The sequence below is a fragment of the Candoia aspera genome, chromosome 8, assembly GCF_035149785.1.
Source record: "Candoia aspera isolate rCanAsp1 chromosome 8, rCanAsp1.hap2, whole genome shotgun sequence".
Lineage (NCBI taxonomy): Eukaryota > Metazoa > Chordata > Lepidosauria > Squamata > Boidae > Candoia > Candoia aspera.
In genome coordinates, this window is record NC_086160.1 from 13,023,639 (window position 1) to 13,048,457 (window position 24,819).

The 24,819-nt window shown below is 40.2% G+C and overlaps 1 protein-coding gene across 3 annotated transcripts; it reads right to left on the bottom strand.

Annotated features, from left to right (window-relative positions):
• Positions 1-1,967: 1,967 nt before the first annotated feature.
• RBM47 (RNA binding motif protein 47) lies at positions 1,968-24,248 on the bottom strand. Of its 3 annotated transcripts, none has more exons than XM_063310134.1 (4): positions 23,092-24,248; positions 12,277-12,480; positions 8,903-9,105; positions 1,968-5,417 (listed from the first exon to the last, which is right to left on the bottom strand). In XM_063310134.1, exons 1-4 carry the CDS (start codon positions 24,215-24,217, stop codon positions 5,172-5,174), a joined length of 1,779 nt encoding a protein of 592 aa, XP_063166204.1. In that variant the 5' UTR covers positions 24,218-24,248; the 3' UTR covers positions 1,968-5,171. The 3 variants fall into 3 exon arrangements, with proteins under 3 accessions (XP_063166204.1, XP_063166203.1, XP_063166205.1); XM_063310133.1 differs by having other exon boundaries at positions 12,277-12,483; XM_063310135.1 differs by lacking the exon at positions 12,277-12,480.
• Between the last annotated feature and the right edge of the window lie 571 nt (positions 24,249-24,819).

A 24,819-nucleotide genomic window follows, 5' to 3' on the forward strand; every position in this document is an offset into this window, starting at 1 on the left:
GTTGGGACACAGATCATTATTGTGTCAAATCTACCTTAAGCCTTATCCTACAATTTTCATCTTTCCTTCCTCAAAAAAAGGCAAGGGGCTCTAAAAACTTATTTAAAAATTGATGGGTCATCAAGTGAGGCTTAGTGTGTTGTCTGAACCCAGCCCCCCAAACAAAGCTGCTAATGGCAGATATATCAAAGTCCCAGGCCTCTTCCCCCAACCCATGATGCAGTTTATTCAGTCTGTAATTAGCCATGATTACAAAATTGCCTTATTTTTGTGGTGTGAGGAAATGCAAATGAGCACCCACCCAAGTCATTTCCAAAAAGGACTGTATTGCAAAAAATGCTGTGATGTGGCAAGGATCAACCAACACAACTAGGCAAGGACTACGTATATGGCCATCTCGAGTTAATGAAGGTGAAAGGTCCCCTGTGCAAGCACCGAGTCATGTCTGACCCATTGGGGGGACGCCGCTTTCATTTTCTTGGCAGACTATAGTGGGGTGGTTTGCCATTGCCTTAACAAACAGGAATAATTTTTTTAAAAAGATGAACACATCTCCCACTTCTGAGACCATTCTTTCCTCTGAAGAGAAAAACACAAGTAGTTTCCCAGGCTTATGTTGAAACAATAAGGTTGCAGCTTGCAATACTGTGCAAATAGCAGCAATCTGTGACTATCCTGCTTTTTCAGAACACAGGAGAAACCTGCAGTGATAAAGACACTTGCTTACAAGGAAAGTTGCCTTCTCAAGAATAAGAGTCCATTTCAGAGGATTTTCTTTGACTCACCAATCCCACATAGCAGAGAGCAAGCCAGTCTTTGTTACACCTTAAGAATGAGTTGACAGTTGGCATACAGAGAAAATCCAATACTGTAATATAGAAAAGTAATTTTATCTGGGTTTTATGAATCACTTTGGGCATGTTTCTGCATCAGTGAAGCCCACAACCTATCCCTCTAAACCAGTGTTTCTCAACCGTGGGAACTTTAAGATGCTGGCTGGGGAATTCTGGGAGTTGAAGTCCACACATCTTAAAGTTCCCAAGGTTGAGAAACACGGCTCTACACTATTTAACTGCATATGACACTGCATTTGTAAGAAGTTTGATATTATCCTCTTTTTTGAAGGATTCAGTGTAACTTTGCATTGAACTCTCAAACAGGGCCAAGAGCTTTGCTTTAGACCAGGGTTCCCAACTGCAGCGACTTTAAGATGGGTGGACTTCCACAGGCTGGGGAATTCTGGGAGTTGAAGTCCACCCACCTTAAAGTTGTTGCAGTTGGGAAACACTGCTTTGGACCAATAATGCACTGTTTGCATGGGGCCGTAAGATAAACCTTTGAAATTACTAGCGACACTGTGCAACAATCTGAATCAGAGAGTAAAATGTCATTTGGAGCATGAATGAGTATGCACATTAGTACCCACTGGGGACATCATACAGCAACTGCATCTTTCCCTGGACTTGCACAGCTGTCCTCCTCAATCCCAGGTAAAGATTCATTTAATTTAAGGCATTTCCAACAGTTGCTACACAACCACTTCCAATCACATTTTGCCCTTGGAATCCCAATTATTATACAGCCTTTAAGACAGATTGCTCCAACCTGGAGATGCATTCCAATTGCAACTCCAAGTTGTCCCTGCTATCTGGGAATTTAAAGAGTTGCAGGCCACCATATTTGGAAAGGGCCAGGTTGGAGAAGGGTGGACAATCCAACATTAGATGCAACTTCGTGTGCATCTGTTGCTCTCCACTGACTGCGTCTGATGACATGGAGGGCCAGCAGATAAATTCACACCACCAGGACACAGGTGAACAAGCCAAATATTTATGGAAGCAGAAGAGGACAGAGGAGGATGTGCCTGAATCTCCATTTCTGGCCTGAAGTTTGAGCAGAACACCTGAAACCATTTTAATTAACTTGAACAGTGGTAAAATATATGTCTAGAATGGAGGACAAGGGTCTGTTTTTTAAGGAATGTTTTATTTACTACATCCTAAGAAAGTACTTTTAAATGAAACTGCAACAGCACATACAAAGGAACAGAAGTACAGTAAAACACCAGCTCTAATACCACCTCAGAAAATGAGAATATATGAATATGAATATGAATATATATACATATACATATATATATATATATATATATATATATATATACACATACATACATACATACATATATATATATATATATATATATATATAAACATTTCTCGTTTGTTCTTAACCTAAGAAAAGTTCACATTTCAAGTCATCAGCTGTCTCAGTAGTGTATCAATGAAATGGTTCAGAAATTGTTGTCAAGTCAGACTTCGGACCGGGGGCTGATCAATAACTGAGCAACCAGGGTTCTAACTGGCTCTTAGCCACAGTTCTGAGTTCCCATGGGGAAGCGCATTTTTAAAAACAATGCCTGGTGTTTGTTTGTGATCCAGTGTTAGTCTCAGACTGGATGCGTGTGTATTTTAATTACAGTAAAACCTTGATTTCGGTGGTTGTTCTAAGGGTATCTAGGTAATTGGCACATCCTCTTTTCTTTGGGTTACAATTTTAAAAAAAATCTGCTTCTCCCTCTTTCTCTCTCTCTCTCTTCTGCAAGCCAGAGATTAAAAATAAAACCAGGCTAGAATGAAGTTTACAATCTTATCTTCAATATATTTGCTGTGTGCTTTTGGCACTGGTAGCAATGCTTTATCTCTTAGTTAAATCAGGGCCCACAGGGCTGAAAGTTTTTTCGTATCAAAAGATCCCACTCACCCACTCCTACCCCCTCCCAAACGTTTAGTGGCCAGAAGAAAAGTTGTAACTTTGTTTTTTTTCCTTGACAGTAGTGTTCTGTGGGAAGGCCAGGCACTTGTGGTATGCAGAAATGTTGAAATATTTGAGTTCACAAAGACCTAGAGTCCAGAGCTTAACAGCAAATAGGGCTTATGATCCAACAGGTGGGTCATTTGGACTCCCTGCTTAAAGCACACTAACTCTCTTTAGGAAAAAAAAAATCAGTAGTACTAGTAGCCCTTTGAGGTAGGGTGGAGCAGTAATTCAAGCCACAGGAGATATATTCAAAGGCCACCTTATAAAAAAACAATTACTGCCATTTATCTCTTTCATAAAATACTTTACAGTTTTCATGCACTGTGGGAAGACGCTTCTTGAAAATATTGATATTCCATGTTATAGTTTCAGTTCAGCCAAGATTTGCTAGCGAAGTTTATCCTTAAAAGCATATGAATGTCAACTTAAATATAAGCCACACGGCATAGCCTAACTTTGCCACAGAGATTAATGCACATTCAGTGCCCGAGTTGGGATCCCAGGGAATTGCACTTAAGCAGTTGGGCACACAATGACTCGCATTTCCACACTTCCTTCCACCCAGCCTCTATGTTGCAACAAGCTTCGAGGTTCAGGAGCCACACTTCTTTGGGGTCATTGGGGAGGAGGCTCTGTTGAAGGTCCAGTGTATGCCCAGAATCTCCTTCCACAGCCCTTTTGATTCCCCCACCATTGGCGCATTATTGCACACCACATTTCAAAAAAGGCTTTAGGGAATACCAGGGCATCTCACAGGGATTAAACCACATTACAAGGTGCACAAAAATGAAGTGGGGCTTTGATCCCCCGGATGCTGGCACCATCTTGATTTTTTTGACCCACACCTGGATGCCCTTGAAAAAGGAAAGAAAAGAATGCAGCATACAGATACCCACACATTCCTAGGCAAAAGTGTCCTCTGCAGCTGCAGGATAGTTGGGAAATGGCAGAAGAAATGAGAGTAGAATAAATCAAAACTAGGTCAAACAAACCACAGTTCCTTTGGCTGTCTCTTGCAAGACTGACCTAGTTTGCTCAAAAAGCTGAGTTCCTGGCTTAGAATCCATGCAAACACAGCCATTGTGATGCGTCTATTTTAATGTCTATTTGATTTGGAAATATGGACTTCAGATAAATATAAATTTAGGATCCTCTGACCGCCAGTAAAGATTTCTATTTTTCAGAGAGAAACAGGCCTTTCATTTTTACGTTAGCTTTTTAGCAATAAAGGAAGTTAAGAGACAGAAGATCTAGAGAATCTGACAATTGCTATTTGCACATGGATGAAAGGTTCCAGAACTTTTCTTGATTCAACCAAGATACTCATGAGTGGCTAAACAGCCCATGATTCTATGCTTGAATGCCCCAGCTTCAGGGTAGGCCAGGGCTGAAGACCAAATCTTACTGTTTGCCCACCGTTTCCAATAATGTCTACTTTTTAATAAAGTAACCACTCTGAAAAATGAGGCCTACAGCTAGGGCTTGGAGCAGTTAAAGCCCTCTCAATGTTCCCATATTGTGGTTTTTTTTCTCCATCCTAGGGTATCAACTTTTGTAATAAATGAAGGAAAAATAATATTCTTCCTATTACACCGATGACTTATACATCAAGTGTGAAAATGAAAAAATGAGTATGATTCGCTTGAGAATGTAAAACAAAAATTCTCCTTAATATTAAGAATAGTTTTAATGGGGGCTGGTCTCTACAACATTTGTGGCTCTAGGTAGCAAAGAAATCTTATCAATGCCAGGAGATAATGCAGAAGTCTCAGTAACTTTCAAATTGCACTTTCCAGTTTAACTTCTTAAATAAAACACACATTTGTATGTATCTCTATCTATCTATATATATCTTTTAAAAAATCTTTTGCATGTACTCTTTAAATATATTCTTCAAAATATATTGTTTAAAAAGTTTTCCCTACCTGTTCAGGTACTTTTTAATATTTAGTTGATATATTATTCAAGGCACTACAAAATAGACATCTCTGGAGTGCAGGACTTACTAAAAAATAACCTTCATAACACACACACGGTGAAAATAAATGACTAAAAAACAAAATCTAGGACAGTGTATACACCTGTATGGAAGCACGGCCTTCAAAAACAGCCATGTTAGAAATGTAGGAATACAGGCGTATTACTTCCTTTAAAAAAAGGCCTAAAAAGTTAGTAAAAACTTCATCTGTATACAAGATTTCAAACATGATGCTGTATTTGTTACAAACTTCACTTCCAGGTTTTATCCTCAGTTTACTGACACCCAAGCATGTAATTCTACAGTAGGTTTTTCTTCATAAATAGTAAAAAGTTCCTTCAGCTTTGCCCTTCTCTGCCCCAGCCCAGCAGCCTCAGTAGGTCTGGTAGACGTCGTGGATTGGGACCTGGATCGCTGCAGCCGGAAATGCTTGGGGGATATACCCCGCGTAGCCCCCGTAGGCTGCAGCGGCAGCAGCTGCTGCGGCGTTCTTCTGTAGTGTAGCAATAGTTGCAGCCGCCGGGGCAGCAAACGGAATGTAGCTTGCGCCGTAGATTCCCGTGGCTGGAATTCTCTGCACGCTGGGCGCCATGGCGTACACGGGGGTTATCGGACGGCCCTGCCAAAAAGGGTGTTCAAAAGTTAACTCCGCCACAATCCGTAAGCAACTAGTCTCTACATAAGGGTGTCTGTGGAGGTTGACAAAGTCGAGATGGTGGCCACAACGAAAGGGTGGGGCTTCAGTTGCACAGTTCTGGCTACCATCTTGACTTTGTTTGACACACACACGCACTCCGCAGACAACTCTGCTTCATGTACTTAGACATTTTATGTTGGGAATCAGGCCAGCGCATGTTCTTGGACAGGTGGTGGTTTCATTCATTTCATTCATTAATGTTCTAAATTTATTTCCTGCCATTTGTATAAGAGTTCAAGGGGGTGCACAAAGGGTTCCCTTCTTCCATGTTTCCCCACAACAACCACTGTATGAGGTAGGATGGGCAGAGAGATGGCAACTGGCCCAAAGTCATATAGGAAGCTTCCTTGGCTGAGGGTGTGCTAGCATCTAGGTCTGCGCGGTGCCAATCCAACACTTTCACCGTTTGCCCATGTGGGTTCTCTACTTAGTGGCTGTGCATCCTTGAGATTGGCAGTGCCCCACTCTGTCCATATGACACTGAAGAGCCCAGGTGCAGCTTGGGAAGCTGAGCCCATTAATTATGGGTAGTTCAAGGAATAAAAATATGTACCAAACTGGAGAGATAAAATGCTGAATGCGAATTATTTCAGGACACAGATGGGACCGAGAGCTGAGGAAGGTCTTCCTCAAGTCGAGCTCGACTCCTTGGGAACAATATGGAAGTGGTTTTCCAGCCTTCACCCCTGGGCTCTCTTGTGGTCTCCCATTTAAGTCCTAACTCGGTCTGACCCCACTGCTTTCTGCTGAGATTAATACAGATATTTCTTGAAAAAGAGATACTGCTTTACAAGCCCAAACACCTGGGCCTCAGCCGTGAGGGGTGTCAGGAGGACAATCCTTGTTTCTTCAGGATAGAAAAAATCTGCAGTTTCCAGCCTTCATTTAAAAACTTTCTCATGATGCATAACTTGCTCCTGCTGAGCTCTGTTGCTTAGCATCCTCCTGCTTGGAAGGAGGAACTGTCTTTCCTCTTCTCCTTTTCTTTTCTGCTGCCCATAAAAAACTCAGAAACCTAGAATTTTAGCACAACTTTCCAGCCCCAATCTTACTTTAAACATCAATCTTTTTTTATGCTTGCAAAACACTGTACAGGGAGTCTTCACTTACTGACCATAATTGGGACCAGCAACTCCGTTGCTAAGCAACTTGGTTGTAAAGTGAAACATCATGTGACCACACCCGACTTACGTCAGTTCCAGCCAGTCATTAGGCGAATCATCTGTGGTCGTTAAGTGTGACATGATGTGACTGCAACTTGTAACTTCCTTCTGGCTTCCCCATTGACTTTGCTTGTTGGAAGCCAGCTGTGAAGGTCACAAATGGTGATCACATGACTGTGGGATGCTGCAACGGTCATAAATGCATGCCAGTTACCAAGTGCCTGAATCGCAATCACATGACCATGGGGATGTTTTGACATCCACAACTTCAAGGACCAGTCGTAAATCTCCCTTTTCAGTGCCGTTGTAACTTCAAACAGTCACTGAACAAGCAGTCGGTAAATGAAGACTACCTGTGTGCTGATAATGTTCATCATTATAAAATCCCAACTGCAGGAGACCAAGCTGGGTCTGAGATTATGCTAGCCCTGCAATACGGTCCTGTGTTCTTTTCTGATGGAAACAGCAGGGATGTCCACAGGGAGACATTTAAAAAAGTCATCATGGCAACCAGAACCATACATGCAAAAAGGGCTTTGCCTGTATGGCTGTGCCGCCATCCTGACTTTTTTGACCCCCTCCCCATGGACATCCCTGGAACATAGAAAGAGTACTAAAAAGCAGCAGCGCCCAAAGCAGGCCACAGTGATGCGTAAGCAGAAACCTGCACACAGTGACGCCACAATGCAAATCCCACTCTGATATATTTGTGTTCCAATGCCCGCTGCAAATTTGCAAATTGCATTATTTGTGTCATGACGCCACAGCTCACAGATCATCACTTGCATCCCCTCCTGTGTAGCTGCACGCTTTAGCTTCTCCTTCCTGCTGGAGGCCCCCGTTTCTCTCAAGGAAAGCCTTAAACTGGAAGGTTTGCATTGTGCAGTAACTCAGAAAGTAACATTTTTCTCATGCATTGTAGAAACAAGTAAATTGACTGGGAGGGATGGAAGGAAATCTGTTTCAGAACCAAGGCCAGACAGAATGCTGATAAGCTCACATCCCATAATAAATCAGCGCTATTCACCCTGCTCCCATTGCCTCTTGTTCCCTTAATTTTTGCAACTGCCCATGTCTGAACGCAGCTTGATATTCAATACAAAATAAATACCATAACTGCATTGTAGAAGAAACTAAAAAACATTTTTTAAAAAACCTCAAGGAGTTATGATGGAGGGAGGGCACCATCCAGCAAAGATATTGCAAGATTCTGGCATACTTGGGGATTTCCAGAAAAGGACAGGCCTCATTTTTACATCAAGCAAAATTTTCCATGTTTCACACCAGCAGGAAGCTTCCAGGAGGGTGTTCAATGGTGGTTAGTGCTACCTAACTGCATCTAGTTTCAGAGAAGACCGCTTCAAGTCATGGATTCTGAATCTGGGTTGTCTAAAAGCACCATAGTTAAAGTAACTACAATTCTGAAGCTGGACAAGATCAGAAGCTACAGGTAGTCCTTGCTTTATGACCATTCATTTAGTGACCATTCAAAGTTATGATGGTGCTGGAAAAAGTGACCTATGACCGGTCCTTGCACTAATGACTGCTGCAGCATCCTCATGTTCACATGATCAAAATTGGACACTTGGCAACCGGCATGTATTTAACCGGTTGCAGAGTCCTGGGGTCACATGATCGCCATTTGCGATCTTCCCAGATGGCTTCTGACAAGCATAATCAATAGGGAACTGCATGGTTCACTTAACTGCATGGTTCACTTAACAACCATGTGATTCACTTAATGACCACTGTAAAAATATTGTGAAATTGGGTGCGCTCACGTGATGCCTTGGTTAATGACAAATTTTCCAGTCCCTATTGTGGTTGTAAGTCAACCTAAATGTTAAAAGTTTCCAAACTCTACCCCTCGGTCCTATAGTTCCAATGCAAGTTCAAAAGGGTGGAACTTCTATTATGATGTCATGACACATTTCGTCGTTCTGATGATGGAGTGACTAGCAGCAGAAGCCTGACCGCTACATAATGCTATTTCCTTCCCAAAGACAGAAAATTAGTTGTGATCTGATGCAACTCTGAATGCCCAAAATGGCTTTAAAGGCAGTCTGACATAGTCTGCCAGGAAAACTGTATGTTTCATTCATCTACAATGACCTATTATCTGCAAGGAATGAGGTCTTCTTCTCTTCAGGCAAGCAAGCGTTCATTGACCAACAGTACTTGAAGGGGCTGGTATTTCTGCACCCCAGGAAAGCCTCTTTGGAATCTTTAGATTAAAAATCATACCTGGAAAGGAGGCGGGGTGGAAACCGCAGGTATTACGGCAGCAGCAGCCGCTGCAGCCGCCGCCGCTGCGCTTGCTGGATCCTGCTGGACAGCGATGGGGCTGATGATATGCTCAACTGCGTGGATCTTCCCATCGTCAATCACCTTGGCTGCTGGTGTGGCTTGAAACATGGAATACTGGGTTCCAATGGCTGGAATTGCCACTACGACAGACCAGAGCAATGCATGATCAGGTTAGACCTGACATTAAAATTGTAGCTTTTAATCTAGCAAAAGTAAAGCTTGAATAGCCTTGTACACATGATCAAGATTTAGTTATCGGATCAAGAACGGAGGCCAACGTTTTGATTCAACGTAATACTAGAGTCATTCTGCCTGCTCTCTTTCTTTAAAGTAGTAAATAATCTCCTACGTGCACACCGAAGGGAGGATGTTTATTTTTTTCATAGAAGGATATTGTGTAGCCCTGGCATATAGCCATGGGTCTCACGTCTGCATATTTCAGTCCAAAATGCAAGGAAATCTCTTCACTTCTCCATCACTGTCAGCAAGAAAGAAGAAAGTGCCTCAGCAAAATTCATCACCTCCTAGAAAATATTAGAGACATCTGACAGTTGAGGAAAGAAAGCTAATTGGAAAATAGACAGAACTCATGAGGGCCTGTCCAATTTTTGAAAGAACCCAAGATGGATTTCAGAAATAAGTTGTGATAAACGTTCAAAATGTTGAAGTGTTGCTTATGGATCTGGGGTGCAATTTGTAAGCTACTGTATGTATTCTGGCTAGCAGAGGAAAAAATAGGATGTCTCCCCTGTTGAGGAACTCTCATGGTAACAGTTTTTTTCCCCAACTTGTTTTGAGTAGAAAGGGTGAAGATTTGCCTAGTTAAGCTAGATCATCAGACAGAATGGGATAGACAACTGATGGTCTGTAGCCCACCATATGTATTTTTCTGGGCCCAATCAATAAATCTGAATCCTAAAAGTAAAATGTCTACTTACAAGGAACAAGAAAGATTTCATCTTTTCTTGAAGTATCTAATGGTAATGGTGCAGTGGTCTTGCATGAAGGAGGCCCCAGTTCCTCTCCAGTGAAATGATTTTGCTGAAAGCTGGAGAACCACTTCTGGTCACAGGAGACATACTAGGCCAGATGAATTAATGGTCAAATTAAGGAGAGGGTTCTCCATCTTTGGTGGTTTTTAAGAAGAGGCTGGACAGCCATCTCTCACGGATGGCTCAAATGGTATTCCTGCCCACTGCAGAGGATTAGATTGGTCTAATTCTACAATTTTACAATTCAGTACTAAGGATTAGGCAGCATCACTTGCACACCTCATCACCTGCTCCAACCATTGGCTGTACAAAGACTTTCTTAAACAGCCAAATTGCCTATGAAGCAGTTAAGTTATGCTGTGGCCACTGATAGGAGAATGACGTGGCCAGAAGTTGGCATTAAAAAAATTACACACAAAATCACACAACGTGATATTTTGTAATGTAACTTCATCTGTTGCCTTCGTATCTTTTAATGGAACGTTCAGAAGGAAATTTGTAGGCCATTGCTACACAACTGGGTGAATTCCAAGTACATATAAACCAGCTAACTAGGTTTAGATTTAAAAAATACTGTGCTATCTTTTCCAGAAATAGAAGTAACCTTGTTATATAAAAAAATTCTCTTCTCACCCCTATGGATGGTATGTGTCTTCCTCAACCTCAGTCCTCTACCAGAGGCCTGAGAGTTTGAGGGTTGGTACTTACACATACTTACACTGTATTTAGGTGAGCACGGAGCAAAGAATATAATGTATTAACTACATAGCATGCTACTGTACATAGCATAGCAACCATCTTCTGGATTTATTTAATGCTCTGTATTAAAAGCCCAGTGACTTGATTTGTACCAAGACCACACTATTCAAGAAATTTTGGATGATTCATCCCTAGTGTCTGTTAAGATGCCAGCATTAGTGGTGATGAAACTAAAACAAACTACAAACAATATAAAAATAAAGAAAAATGGAAAGTGCAGGAAAAAAGAAAAAAAAAGAAGAAGTAAAAATAGGAAAAAAAGAATAAAGTAACTTCCTCCTTCATCACAAGTACAAACAATTTTAGTAAATTATCACCATCTCTTAAGATACAACAAATGCAGTCTTCCTCCCATAGCTCATCTCTTAACTATTAACAAAATCTTAAGTCCTCATCATTCATTCCGAGTCAGCAAAATTCCATTAAAGGCTACCAGAAATAGCTACGTAACTATTTTAACCTTGATCAGATAAGCCGACTCTGTATTACTTCCCCACACTTCTAACAATCTTAGGTTTTAATCCCTTAAAATAATGTCCTCAAGCTTGATTTCTTTTGATCCTCTCTCTGTCTCCTCACAGCAAATCCTTCAAAGCTGTAACAGATCTCTTTTGTAAATCCAGTGTGGGTGTTGAATTTTCTCAAACAGCTAACAGGATTTATGTGGTTGTAGCCATTACAGTAAAAGCATGGTAGACCAGAGTAGATACATAAATAAGGCCATCTCCATGTTACGTTACGACTGGAATGTATTATGTAGCTTGCTGCTAAGGGAAGCTCCGTAACTCAAATTTGTATCATCCTGACTTCATGGCTACTATACAGTCTCAGGACAAGGCACAGATCCTTTAAGAAGTTGCTGACCAGTGCATGAGTGGTCCCCAGGCTGGATTTGAAGCACCGCTGCTCACTTTGGACACAAGCTGCATGCTTCTTTTTTTTTAATATATAATTTTTATTAAAGAGGTTTTCAACAGAACAAAAACAGTAGAAATTTTGAGTTGAAAGTAAGAATAACAAAGAAAAATAATAAGAAAGTGAAGAAAGAAAGAAAGAGAAAGTAGAATAGAAAGAAAAGGGGAAAAAAAGAAGTGGCTTTTGATCTTCTTAACAGCAGTTATAAATGCATTTATATTTAACCCTCTCTCTCTCTAAAGCAGTGTTTCTCAAGCCAGCTGGGGAATTCTGGGAGTTGAAGTCCACACATCTCAAAGTTGCCAAGGTTGAGAAACACTGCTCTGAAGTTACATCATAATTTCCTTCTTTCCATAATCTATCCTTTCTCATCATCAAATCCATAAATCACATTTTGTCTTCTTTCAGCAAAAAGTCCATTAGGGGTTCCCAGCCACTAAATAAAGGTAGTAGCTGATCTTTCTCTAAGTTCATTTTGAGTTCCATCATTTTTACCAACCATTCCCCCAGAAGCTGCACCCTTCTGTTTCAGAGGCACAAACGACTCCTACCAGAAAAAGAGGGTCCACCAGCACAGGAAATATAACCCTAGTTTCTTTAAACCCTTTCCCACCACCTTCTTCCCATCCTAAGAATCATACTGACCTGTACCAGGTTTAATTGCAACTGGGTTGACAGCAGGCAATTCCAAATTGGGAACCAGTTCGTAGCCTTTTTCTTGCTGTTTCCCTTTCCCTTCATGGTATCTGCTATATATGCCACGACCTGCAGAGTAACCCCCCAGGTATGACCCTCTTGGACCCGGCGCTCTGTTGCCCGCTGCACCTCGTCCTCTGCCTCTAAAGCTGCCTGCTTGTAAATAAAAAATACAAAACAGGTAAGTTACACATGGGACCTGCAACAGAGCTCACCGAAAGGCTATGATGTAACACTAGCAAGGAAAAAGACATTGGAAGACTCTGAAAACATTTTGCCTGATTTCTGATATGGTGCGCAACATCCGGAAATTGCAAAGATTTGGCTTCGTTGGCTTTTAGCATTTTAATACTCAGCCCCATTCTCTATTATAACTATTACTACTAACCATCCAGACTGGTTTTTGCAATCTTTCTAATTCCATTGCTCTAGAACTTGATTTCGCAGAAGAAAGCTTGCAACTAAACCTAAGTGGGACACATTCAGGAGAGGGGACAATCTAGACCAGCGTTTCTCAACCTCAGCAACTTTAAGGTGGGTGGATGCTGGCTGAGGAATTCTGGGAGTTGGAGTTGGAGTCCACACACCTTAATGTTGCTGAGATTGAGAAACACTGATCTAGGAAGTGCAGAGGGAAGGCAAACTTAGGAGTTGGTGAGAGAACATGCTGTGATGAAAAGAAATTTGATCTATACAGGAAGGTGCTTTGAATCCTCCCATCCCTAGAGATACTCCTTAGCTTGATCTTGCCTGGATTATTGTCACATGTTCTCCGTGGGGGCCACCACCAAAAATAGGTTAGGCATTTCAGTTTGTTCAAAACCCTACAGTTAGGCCATAGTTCAGCTTGGATATGCAAACATGGAACTCTACCTTGAAAAGGAATGCTAGCTGTGCAGCTCCATAGTGCACAACGCTAGTTATGGGCTAGGTGCCTTGATGGTAGACCTATTGGTTACAGCCCTTGTTGTCTTGCAACCAGGCTATCTGAAGGCCTGTCTTTCCTGTATGAGTCTGCCTAAACACTGAAAACTTTGGGAACTGCCTTGTTGGCTTTGGTGGCCCCAAAGAAAGGGACTTCTTGGAGGCAACCCAGATTTAGAAACTGGTTAGCCATTTGTGTGTAGAGTTTCACTGCCAAAGGAATAGAAATAGAGGATTTATGGTCATTTTTCCCTTGTTGGGCAGAGCTCGGTGCCACCCTCCATTGTTATGGAAAGACATATTGCATTGTGCCATCCATCTGACCACTGTTCAGTCTTTCCTTTTGCCCCTCTGCTGCAATCTAGGCTGTTTTTTTAAGGATGCAGAAATAAAAGCAATAATAGGCCTCCTAGAGGGATAAACACATACAAGCTTACACATTGTAACAACTGATTTACAAACAGCAGCAAAACTCAGATCACTTAAAAGTTTTCCAATCAGCAGCCCTGTTAGTAAGATCATGAACACAGAAAAGAAGTAACGTTTGGTGCTTTTTTTTTTTTTGCTGTTATCAGACAGAAAACAGGCTTTTCTCTCTCTTTTTAAATTAATTTTTATTAAAGAAGTTTTTTTGACAAGGTTTTTTTAAAAACAGTGTAAAATACAAGTTTAAAGAAAAATGAAAGTAAAGTAAAAGAAAAGTGGTAAGTAAATAGAAAAGAAATGAAAGAAAAAAGATGAAGGAAAGAAAAAGGAAAAAAGATACAAAGAAGTGGCTTCCAATCTCCTTTACAGCAGTTATAAATGCATTTATATTTTATCCTCTCTCTCTAAGGTTACATCATGGCTCCCTTCTTTCCATATTCTACTCTTTATAATCAGCAAACCCATATATCACAAGTTCATTTTTTTTGTTGTTTTCAGCAAAAAAGTCCAAACCGGCTTTTCCAAGTCACTCTTGGAAGACAGAACTGTGGGTGCATCAGTAAATATTATGGGTAAGGAAAAAAAATGTACTCCATCATCATCAAACTGTCACACTCACACTCCTGCATGGGATTTGGGGCTTGGATACTACTTTGTACATTATTTCTCAGCTCGGCTACTTTTATTACTATTATATGGCAAGTGCAGCTTCCCTCTGCTATCAAGTTAAGTATGTTCTAACCTAGCAACGGCTGCAATCGAAAAGGCGCACAACCTGTTTTGCCTCCTCCCACTGTCTTTTCTGACCTCGGGAAAGGGGAAAACATTTGCAAGCAGGAAATTCATGGCAGGCTTTTTTTTTTCGCTCCTCTCTCAACAAGTTGCTGTTTTTTTAAGTGCACATTTACCCAAAGAACTGTGCAGCTGGGAAGAGCCACACAACTTTTTTTATTTTTTAAATCTGCATTCCTGGGCAGCTCTGCTGCAGTTGCTGGATCCCCCCCTCCCCAAATAAAAACCCAAATAACTTCAACCTCATCACAGTTTGAGATGAAAGGTTGACAGTGTATTCCCTGAACTCTTAAGCTGTGAGAGAAAGTTGTGCTGAATTTGCTGGGCTCCAGTGGAAGTGCTGCAGGAACTTGCATTCCTGCAGAGGAATCAAGATTTTTGAAGATTTTTGTTTAAAAAAACAAAAGCAGCCTGAACAGCAGTGTGCCTCCTCTTTCTCCTGCAATCCCAGTGCTCTAAATGGCTTGCTCTCACTCTGCACAAGCACAAAGCACCAATACAACTTCAGCTCCTCCTGCTTCTCCTGCAATTCCAAATTGGCATGGTAGTTTGTCAATGGAGTTACACCAGAAACACAATGGCACTTCTTCCACATTGCTTAATTTATGCCTACCCAGCCACAGTAGTGGCACAACTGGGCCCTAGCAACGGAAGATCAGACTTTGAGTTAGTGGTACAGGGACTTCTAAGCGATCTTAGACATGTGGAGTTCTTGGTGCTCTCTGAGCTTGGCTAGGGTAGGAGTTTTCATTGTGTCTTCTGACTGTTGGTTGGTGTTTGTGGATGTGCTCTGCTACTCTTCTGCCTGTCTGTCCTACATAGTGGCTGTTACTGTCCTTACAGGGTATGTTGTAGATGACTCCTGTTTTTATTTCTTGGGCTACTGGGTCTTTGGTACTGTACATAAACAGGGAGCAAACCCCACAGTCACTCACACTGATGATTTCCCTAGTTGTGTAATGAAACATCTGCAAGCAAACAGCCAAGCTCAGAGAGCACCAAGGACCACAGTTCAACCCTGAGCTACATATGTTTTCTTCTATCGGAATCTTAGGTATTTCTGAAACACCTTGGGTTTAGTTAAGGTGCTAGACATCAGTGCTTCAGCTGACAGAGAACTATCCCCTCATAAAATTTGCTATGCTCATTGCCAATTCCTCTTCCTTCCTCTACTAGGAAATATTAGGGATTTGAAAATATAATAACAAGGCTATCTCAGAGCTGGAAAAAGTTCAGCCCAGAGTAACCAAAATGACCAGAAGTTTCCACTTGCTGCCTTGTGAAGGAAGACAGCTCTAGTTGGAACTTTTTAGCTTAGGAAGACGCATAGTTTAGCTATGGAATTTGCTGCCACTGGATGTGAAGATGGCCACTAGCCGAGTTGATGTTAAAAGGGGATGAGATAAATCCATGGAGCAGGGCACTCTCATAGCTGCTCATCTCCATGCCTTTCTGTCACCGTGAGAATCAAAAGCAGCATGTGGTAAATAACAACTGCTAGGAAGCAGAGGTGATTCAGGGCACTACTCTGAAGTCCTGTTTATGAGCTCCTAGGATGCTGACCCCAAATGGGCTTTGACCTGTTTAGAAGGGCTATTCTTAGATCCATATAAACAGCCACTAAGCAGTACCTGGATTTTTAAAATAGTGAGACAGCACAACAAACATGGATTAGTAGTTCTTCTAATCTATGATTCATGCAACAAACAATTTTGTGGGGAAAAAACAAGCACAGTATCCACAAAATTTCAAGTAAAAGCAATTCTGATGTATCGGTGAATAATGTATATACCTGGAAATAAAGAATGCTTGTACAGTGCAGGTATCTCCGAGTTGGTGAGAACTGGACAACAGTAAGTTGATTTGCAAGGTAGTTTCCCAATCAGAACATCTAACTCGCATTGAATAATGTTGGCATGTTTGGATCAAACCTGGCTGCTCTTGGGTCCTTACCTTTAGCAGGCAAAGTTGTACGTGGCATGGATATGATTAAGGCTAGTAACCTAACCTAATCTTTCTAAAAAGCATTATAAGAAATGATTGACTAAAACATGATGGGAGACAAGAGAACAGCATGGGCCCATCTGTTACTCTTCTCCTTGGTATAATGCTACTAATCATGAAAGGGAATAGCATGATATGGATGGATGTAAAACTGTTCTTACTGGACCACCCCAAGCTAAGGGTGGTCAAGTAAGAGAGGAGCTATGCCATTTTGCAACTTGAGAATTTATGCTTTGTTTCTCTAGGACCAGGCCTCATTCCTGCAGTTGATTGGTTAGTTTACCATATTATTGCCTCTCTACATGAAGTTCAGAAGGATGTGCAGATCTTCATGGGTCCAAATGACATCCAGAAAAGGAGGCTATCACTGGATTTGGGGATGTCCTAAGGTTTGCAAACGTACAAACATTCTATGGGAAAGAATGGAAGGCTAAGTCCACCACTGTGAAGAATAAATGTTGAATACACCTAAGACGCTATATAATAAAGTTGGATCAAAATGTGATGGCAGATGGGATGGGATGGAATGGATTAAGGTGAAAGCAGGCAGGCATGGGTGGCTGATTAGAACATCAAGCAGAACTACTTGACACTTCAGCCTTTTATTTCAGCTCTGCTTATGTTACCAATCAGAAACATATTCTCTAATTGCTTATCCTTGGATAGCCAAAATACAGGCTCTTAGAAAGGGGACTTAAACTGAATTCCAGTATTGCTGCCACTTCATAGCAGCAGCAGCTCTCCAGGTGGATCTACTTCCACTTGGAGATTCCAGGGACTGCTTCTGCGGGCAGAGCATGTATTGGACCATACACAAATAAAGGGGCAACATCTGTACACACAGAGAAACCCTGAAATCTCCACCAGTACAACAGACCCACAAAAGAAAGAAAGAGAAAGAAAGCTGTGAGCGAACAAAGGCAGCCCAAGAAAAATTGAGCATGACCTTTGGGCCACTGGAAACCTAGAGGAGGACAAATGGAATAGAGAATCTTGGAGAAAGGTATGGCTGGTCAGCTGCTGAAGAACTCTTTCCTGAAAACTTTTCTTGCAGATCTCTCTAATTACTAGAGAATACACCAGGGGTTCAATTCAAAGGTGGTTCTCCTTTGAATTGACTCTTCTAACTGGATCTGGTGTTTTTGAGTTGATTAACAAAATGATGGATTTTTGCACATGCATACACTTCTTTCTACTAAAGCTTCAGATTGCATCAATTCAGTTTGACAATTCATATAAAATCCCAGGTTTGATCTTGGCGATTCATATCACCCTAGAATACCTGTATCACCCCCGTAAGTATTCTAGTTCAGTAAAGTATATTATGATATGCAATGATTTGATTACATACCAAACATTTCATTTATAGAGAGGGAACTTACAAGGAGAAGCCTGTTTATATTCAAAATTTCTAAAACTTTTGGCTATTTCTGGGGCAACAAGCTTCACAAGGCTACCTCTGTTCGTTTGTTACAGTAAAAACAGTAACAAAGCAAAACAAAACAGGTTGTGTCATCTAAAAACTAGCAAGAATGAAATCCAAGGTAAATCTACTAAAGCATTATGCAGGGAGACAAGAAATAAAATCTTCTAACCTATCTGTGAAACAACTAATAATGGAGAGCTAGCATGATCAATGCACTCACATTCTTCCACAGGTATCAATGGAGTTATTCATTTCTCTGCCCAAATGTATAAGCCTGTGTAGCTTTAAAAATATTACATATTAACCCCAGGCCGTGGATCTTTAAATTAGACATTCTGTTGTTCAAACAAATTAGCCAAATGGCTGTGCAATTTTACATAAGTCACAAGGAAATAAAATATTTCCTGCTTACATAAAATATAAAATACTGGCAAAATGTGTATCATCAATGAATGGGATCAGTGAGATAGAAGGAGACCTCCAGAGTAAAGATTCTTAGAGAATGCAGTTCATTTCTGTTCCCTCTGTATTTTCCTGGGGATTCCAGCCAGGAGAGATCACAGATTTTAATCTGGCGTGATCCAAAATGCTGGAAACTTACATTCAGGCTCAAAAGAGAAACTTGTTAATTAATCACTCTGCCTCATTTGTGGAATTTTACCCCCAGAGGACAAAAGTAGGAATGTAAAAGAAATTTGCCACAGATTTGCTTAGGGTTGGTCATCTATCTTTCTTTGCTGCAGATGCAATAAATTTGAAGGACCATTAACACATATGATTTGGTCATGCCCTACTGCCTCATTATTCTTAATATCCAGGTAATATTTTAATATGATTAAGAAGCACAAATGATTACATGGAATTCATTGGAAGAGAAAAAGCAATAACAGGATTTAATGTCCCTGTTAAACTGATCAAACACGTGGGAATTTACTTGACGAAATATATTTCACAGATTTGGAAAAATATAATGGCAAATATCTTAAGATGGAAAAAGTTAAACTTGTTCTGGTTAGGGTGAATATCAACAGTGCGAACAAATATTTTACCAAGGAGCAACTTTCTCTTTCAAATGATTCCAATAAGAATTGAAGAACAGGTATTAAATCAATGGGCAAGACAAATAACCTACTTCATTTGGTCAAGCAAAAGACTGCAGATTTATTTAGGATTTTGCAAGACACAAAAGAATGAGGTGGACTGACTGTATCAAATCTCCAACTATATTATCCAGTCAGTTGTTTAACTTGGATTACAGATTGGATCATACCACCATATGGCTAGGTTACCTCTACTGAGCGAGCAGGTCTCCTGAAGGCTTGCATAAATATCTTTGGTTGGATACAAACAGAAGTGTCCAGTCTATAAGAGATTATTCAATTATAAATAGTGTACTAAAAATATGGGATAACTACAGAAGAAAAAGAAGTCTTTATAGCCCCTTCGATACTTTTTTTTTCATGCAGGCAAATGTTTAAAAAAATTGATCAATGGAGAGAGAATAATTCTTAGAGAGTGCAAGATTTATTTTTTAATAAAACAAGGGGGAAATTTTTCAAGACTTTCTCCCTGGAATGTCAGAAACTGGCTCCAATATCTTCAAATAAGTAGCATAGTTCTAAAGGAATTATGAAAACAAGGTGAAAAACTCAGTGGCTTTTCCAAAGTCAAAAATCCCAAAATTCAGAATATCTCTTAAGGCTTATTTATAACTTGTTATTCAAATACAATTCATAAACTGAACAAGCCAAAGGCTATACGATTAAACGGATGCAGAGTTTAAACAGGACAACTGATATGCAACAACGGACATACTAATAGAAGATAAATGTCAAATTTACTGCATATATTACACCCAGAGAAAACTGGTACAATATATTTTTGCACTGGAATATTATTCCAGTCTTGATTGCAAAAATGGGTAATTCATGTTAAAATTGCTGGAAATAATCGGGTTGGGTCATTTTTTTCATGCTTGGTGGCAATATCATAAAGTGCAACAATTCTGGAAGCTGGCTCACCATATAGTAAAACAAATCTTAAATGCCAACTTTTCTTTCCTGCCAGCTGTTTTTCTGCTAAGCATGATTAAGCTTTATATTCCTACAAAGTATATGGAGTTAGCTCTGTGTATGGTGACAGCTGCCAAGATACTTATTTTTCCTACTACAAATTGCTCACAAATCCTTCTTTAGAAGAATAGTGGACTAGGCTATGGTGATATGCATCAATGTAAAAAATAATTTTGTATTGAAAATAACAAGTTTGATATAAAATTTAATTTAACTGGAAACTGCTTATGGACTATAATTTTGCATGTGGACTAGTACTGCATCTAAAGTTTGGGCTTCTTTCAACATAAAGTTTTAAAATATTAGCTCTTGCCTGATTCATTATGACAGACTTTCCTAAATTAGATAGAAATTTTAAATTTAATTAAATTAAATTTCTATTGTTTATTCTGATTTATGATTCTTATTATATTGGTTATCTTTCCTAATTATTGATTCGATTTCAATAATAGTTAAAATATAAGAATTATTATATAGTGTTAATCTAAAGTTACTTGAAAATTCTTGTTCAATTTTGCATAACCTATAAATCTTTTTATTTTTTTTGTTCCTTTGTTCCTCTTTTTTCTTGGTAGCACTTTTAAGTATCTGTTAAAGTACAACAAAATGAAATTAAATGAAAAAAATGGTTAATAGGAGAATTAAGATTTAAAGATATTCATGAGTTGTTAAATTAGATATTTGGAATTTATTTATGAACTTTGGACATATTATTCCTGGATGTTTGCAACAACAAAAAAAGAGATTGTTACGTGTTCCTGGAAAGATATCTGTAGCAGATATCAAAGGTTGGTTGATGAAATTACAGTAGTGGTTTCTCGGCCATTGAATTGGCTTTTTATCAATTCAGGGAAGGCCTAGATAATATGATTCCATGTACTTGAAGTTAAATTTGTTCTTTAAAATCTGAGCTGTGTTATTTCTATAATATTCAATTGTTGCATTTCACTTAGTCATCACTTCACCCCTTTTCTTATATTTTACATGTTCCAGTTGTTTTTCTTGCTATTGTATTAATATTTTAATATTTTTAAGATAATGGAATTGCAATCTCTCATAAAATGGACTTCATTACTAGGTGGTAGAATTAAATGTAAGTCAACCTCTAGTCAAAAATTCACAAAGGAATCCCATTTGCTTATGAGGGACACTGTTCATCATTTTTCATTTTTCTGTCACCTTCCAGTCAAGCTTAATTCCTAGTGATTTATAGAGACAAATTCATGAAGTTTCCTTAGCAGTATGGAAGTTTCCTTAGCAATATGGAAATGGCTTGCAACTGCTTTCTTCTTCTTCTTATATTATTATTATTATTATTATTATTATTATTATTATTATTATTATTATTATTATTCCCAGTCTATGTTAAAGCTTTAAGGTTCTCTGATAGCCTTTCATCCATGTACTAACTAGGTTTAACCTTGTCTAGCTTTCCAGATCAGCCAAGCCATTTAAAAATACTAAAATAAAAATGCTTTCACAAGTCTGCATCACGGATAAGTAACGACTAGTATTATTTCATACACTGGATTTATATCCCACTTATCCTGTCCTTCAGAAGCATAAAGCATCCTACATCACATTTCCCTCCATATTTTTCTCCCCTCACAAACCAGTGAAAAAGGTTGGGCTGAGAGAGATTGGCCAAGTCACCAAGTTGACTTTCCATGGCTGATGGTAAATTTGAACCTGGATCTCCTTTCCATTTTTTTAAAAAAGGAAAAAATCTCAAGTCAATGTGAATACCACCTTACTAGAGCAAATAGTAAAGGAAACTAGCTTTCCTCTGGTCCACATTATCTTGGATTCCCTTTGTAACTCTCCCATGTTTTCCCACCCATTAGTCAACAGGACATCCATTAAGAAGGAAAGGGTTGAAATTGAGGTATAAAGGGAGTGAAAATCAATAAACCCCAATAAAGCTGTGATTCCCAAACCTCATCACTTTATTGTTATCAATCATATGGCAGGGGAGGGGAAGAAAAAAAAATCTGGAGAGGACATAAAGTTATTGTTCCTTGTTCTCCTGCATATCCTTCCACACTACAGGGAAGGATGTTATTTTAACTTTAGGCATAAATCACTCCCAATTAAACCAGTAATAAAAATTATTGACAATATATATAGCTCCTGGGACCTCACAGCAGACTTTTTGAGGATTCCTTTCATCTCTTATTTTCCCTTTTAACTGATGCACAGATATGCCTCTGTGTCCCCTGGAATCTTCCAAGAACACAGAAATATCTTTCTTACTGCGGTTTGGTTTTCAAACCCGCAGACATATAATTCCAAATTCAATATTAGAGGGGATGACAATTAAAACTGAGGAAGATAGGGGTTGATATGATTTCTCTTTTTTCATTCGTGTTGCATGTTGCTTTTTAAGTCACAAGTGTGCTGGAGCTGAGAAGTTGGAAATATTTTTAGCAAGCAGGATTTTAAAAATATTCTATAGGAGTTAAGCAAGGTCAAAGATCAACCTTCCCCAATCTGAGGCGATCCTCTTGGCCACAAGGTCTAAGAATTCTAGGAATTGTATTCCCAGCACATCTGGAGAGCATTAAAATGAGGAAAGCCACTTAAGAAAAATAGGCCCCAGCAGTGAAATAAATATAACAAAAATAATCTCCTTTTACTTAACCTCAGCTATTAGTGACTTAATGAATGCATCTACTTGCTTTTCCTGGCAACAATACAGAAGTGCTTTACTAATGCCTTCTTCCAGGTTGTTTTCGTCCACTTCCTAGTCTAGTGTACAGCCTTGGGATCTCCTCATGGTCTCTCATCCAAGTGCTAATCAGGCTTTGCTTTTCAAGCTCATGCAGCCTAGCAAGATGCTGCCACCTAGCCAGACTGAAGGAAAAGATCTCCTCTACCCAGGCTCCAACTTTGATGACATTCCCCTGTAGGTTTCTTGGCAACAGTGCGGGAGTAGATTGCCGTTGCCTTTTTCAAGAATGTTTTTTCAACTTTCCAGTCAAGCCTATTCCCTCTGGTATTTCCTGGTGGCCTCCTATCCAAAGTCCCAACCCTTCTTAGCTTCCAAGCCCAGACAAGGTCAGCTGTCTTTGAGATGTAACTGTAATCCCTCCTGAGCTGTGCCAAAACTTATACACTCACCTTTCACAAAATATTCTCGATTGGGACCAATCAGGGCGTTGTATGGATACCCGTAATACGCGAGAGTGTACGGATCACAAGAGTAAACATAGTTCGGTTGCTGAGTCACTTCAGCTGCTGCTCCTCCCCCTTTCGCTGCTTTCTGGTATCGGGTATATTGTTCTTTGTCTACCGGTTTGGCCAAGGTGACTTCCAGACAGGACCCTTCCAGTTCAGTGCCGTTGAGGTTGTTCATGGCATGAACAGCATCTTCCCGGTTCGTAAAGTGCACGAAAGCATAATCTCGGATTTTCTTCACCCGTTCTACGCTGCCAGGATTAAACTGACCAAAGACGTTTTTAATTGTATCCTCCGTGGTCTCAATCATTAAATTCCTCACGTACAAGATTTTCACAGTCTCCATGACATCTTCGTCCACATCTATCTCTGGTTCGGCCCAATCGACAGCTATCTGGTGTCCCCACAGCTGAATTCTGCCAGGCATCAGCTTCCTCCTGGCCATGGCCGCTGCTCGGTGGCTTTCATATTCCACAAAGGCAAATCCTCTGTTCTTCATCTTATCGGCTGCGCTGGCATAGACAATGACGTCGAGCACCCCTTCCGTCACCTTGGAGATCTCTTCCAAAATCTCCTCTCGTTTTTTCATCTTGGGGATCCCGCCAATGAACAGCCGGCAGTTGTCCACGCTACAACACACTCCTAACAGTCTTCCTGGACGGATCTCGTAATTGTTCAGTTCTTTGACGGCACGCTTGGCTTCGTACTTCTGGGTGTACATCACAAAGGCGTAGCCACGGTTTTTCCCATCAAAGTCCATCATCAGGCGCATTTCGTAGATTCGTCCTGCAGCCTCAAACACAGGGACCAGCTCATCTTCGTAGACATCACGAGGAATTTTGCCCACAAAGACTTCACATCCCCGAGGAGGATGTAAGCCTTCCCAGCCAGGGGGTGGACCGCCATATTTTCGCTGCCCGTTCTCCTGAACCATGGTGTAGCCAGTACGATCTAATAACTGCAATAGTGCGGCCTCGTTTGGGGCTCCAGAGAGAGCTTCAGGGACTTTATTTGTCTGCATGCTGGAGGAATCATTACTCATCCTTGTAGTAGAATCTTCAGCTGTCATTATGTCCTAATCATTCAAAGTGTGGGGATACCTGAATAAAGAGATCAGAAAGGATCCCATCAATTAGATGCTATTAACAGGAACCTGTCCATCCAAAGAAATCTCATCGGTCATGTTTCAGGGTAACAAAACAAGATCGTTGAAAGGCTACAGTGCAACAAATTTAAGATTCATATATTCATGATTCAGCTACAACCCTCCTTTCATGTCTCACTGCGTCTCCCCACTCTAATATTATTGGAGGTTGAAGAGGTGGTTCCAAGATGAGGCTGACTGTGGATCTGCAATTTACAAAGTCCTGGAAAAACACTATTGTAGCTAGATACAGTTTGTAAAGATGAACGTATGTTAGAAAATCGATTTGCTATCTATTTGGTTTATATAAGAAAACTGCTGTACGGCAGATTTCCAAACTGCTCAATGCTTTTCCTAGTAAAATTGTAGAATTGCCACATTAATTGTTATTGCAACTCTAATGAAAATGCTAACACAGCAGACTGTGTAGGGGACATTTAACTCTATTATTAAATTCAGAGCAGCCGCCAGGAGCAACAAAAAGAATCATTGATGGTTAAAGGCCATCTTTCAAATCAGAAAGAAGC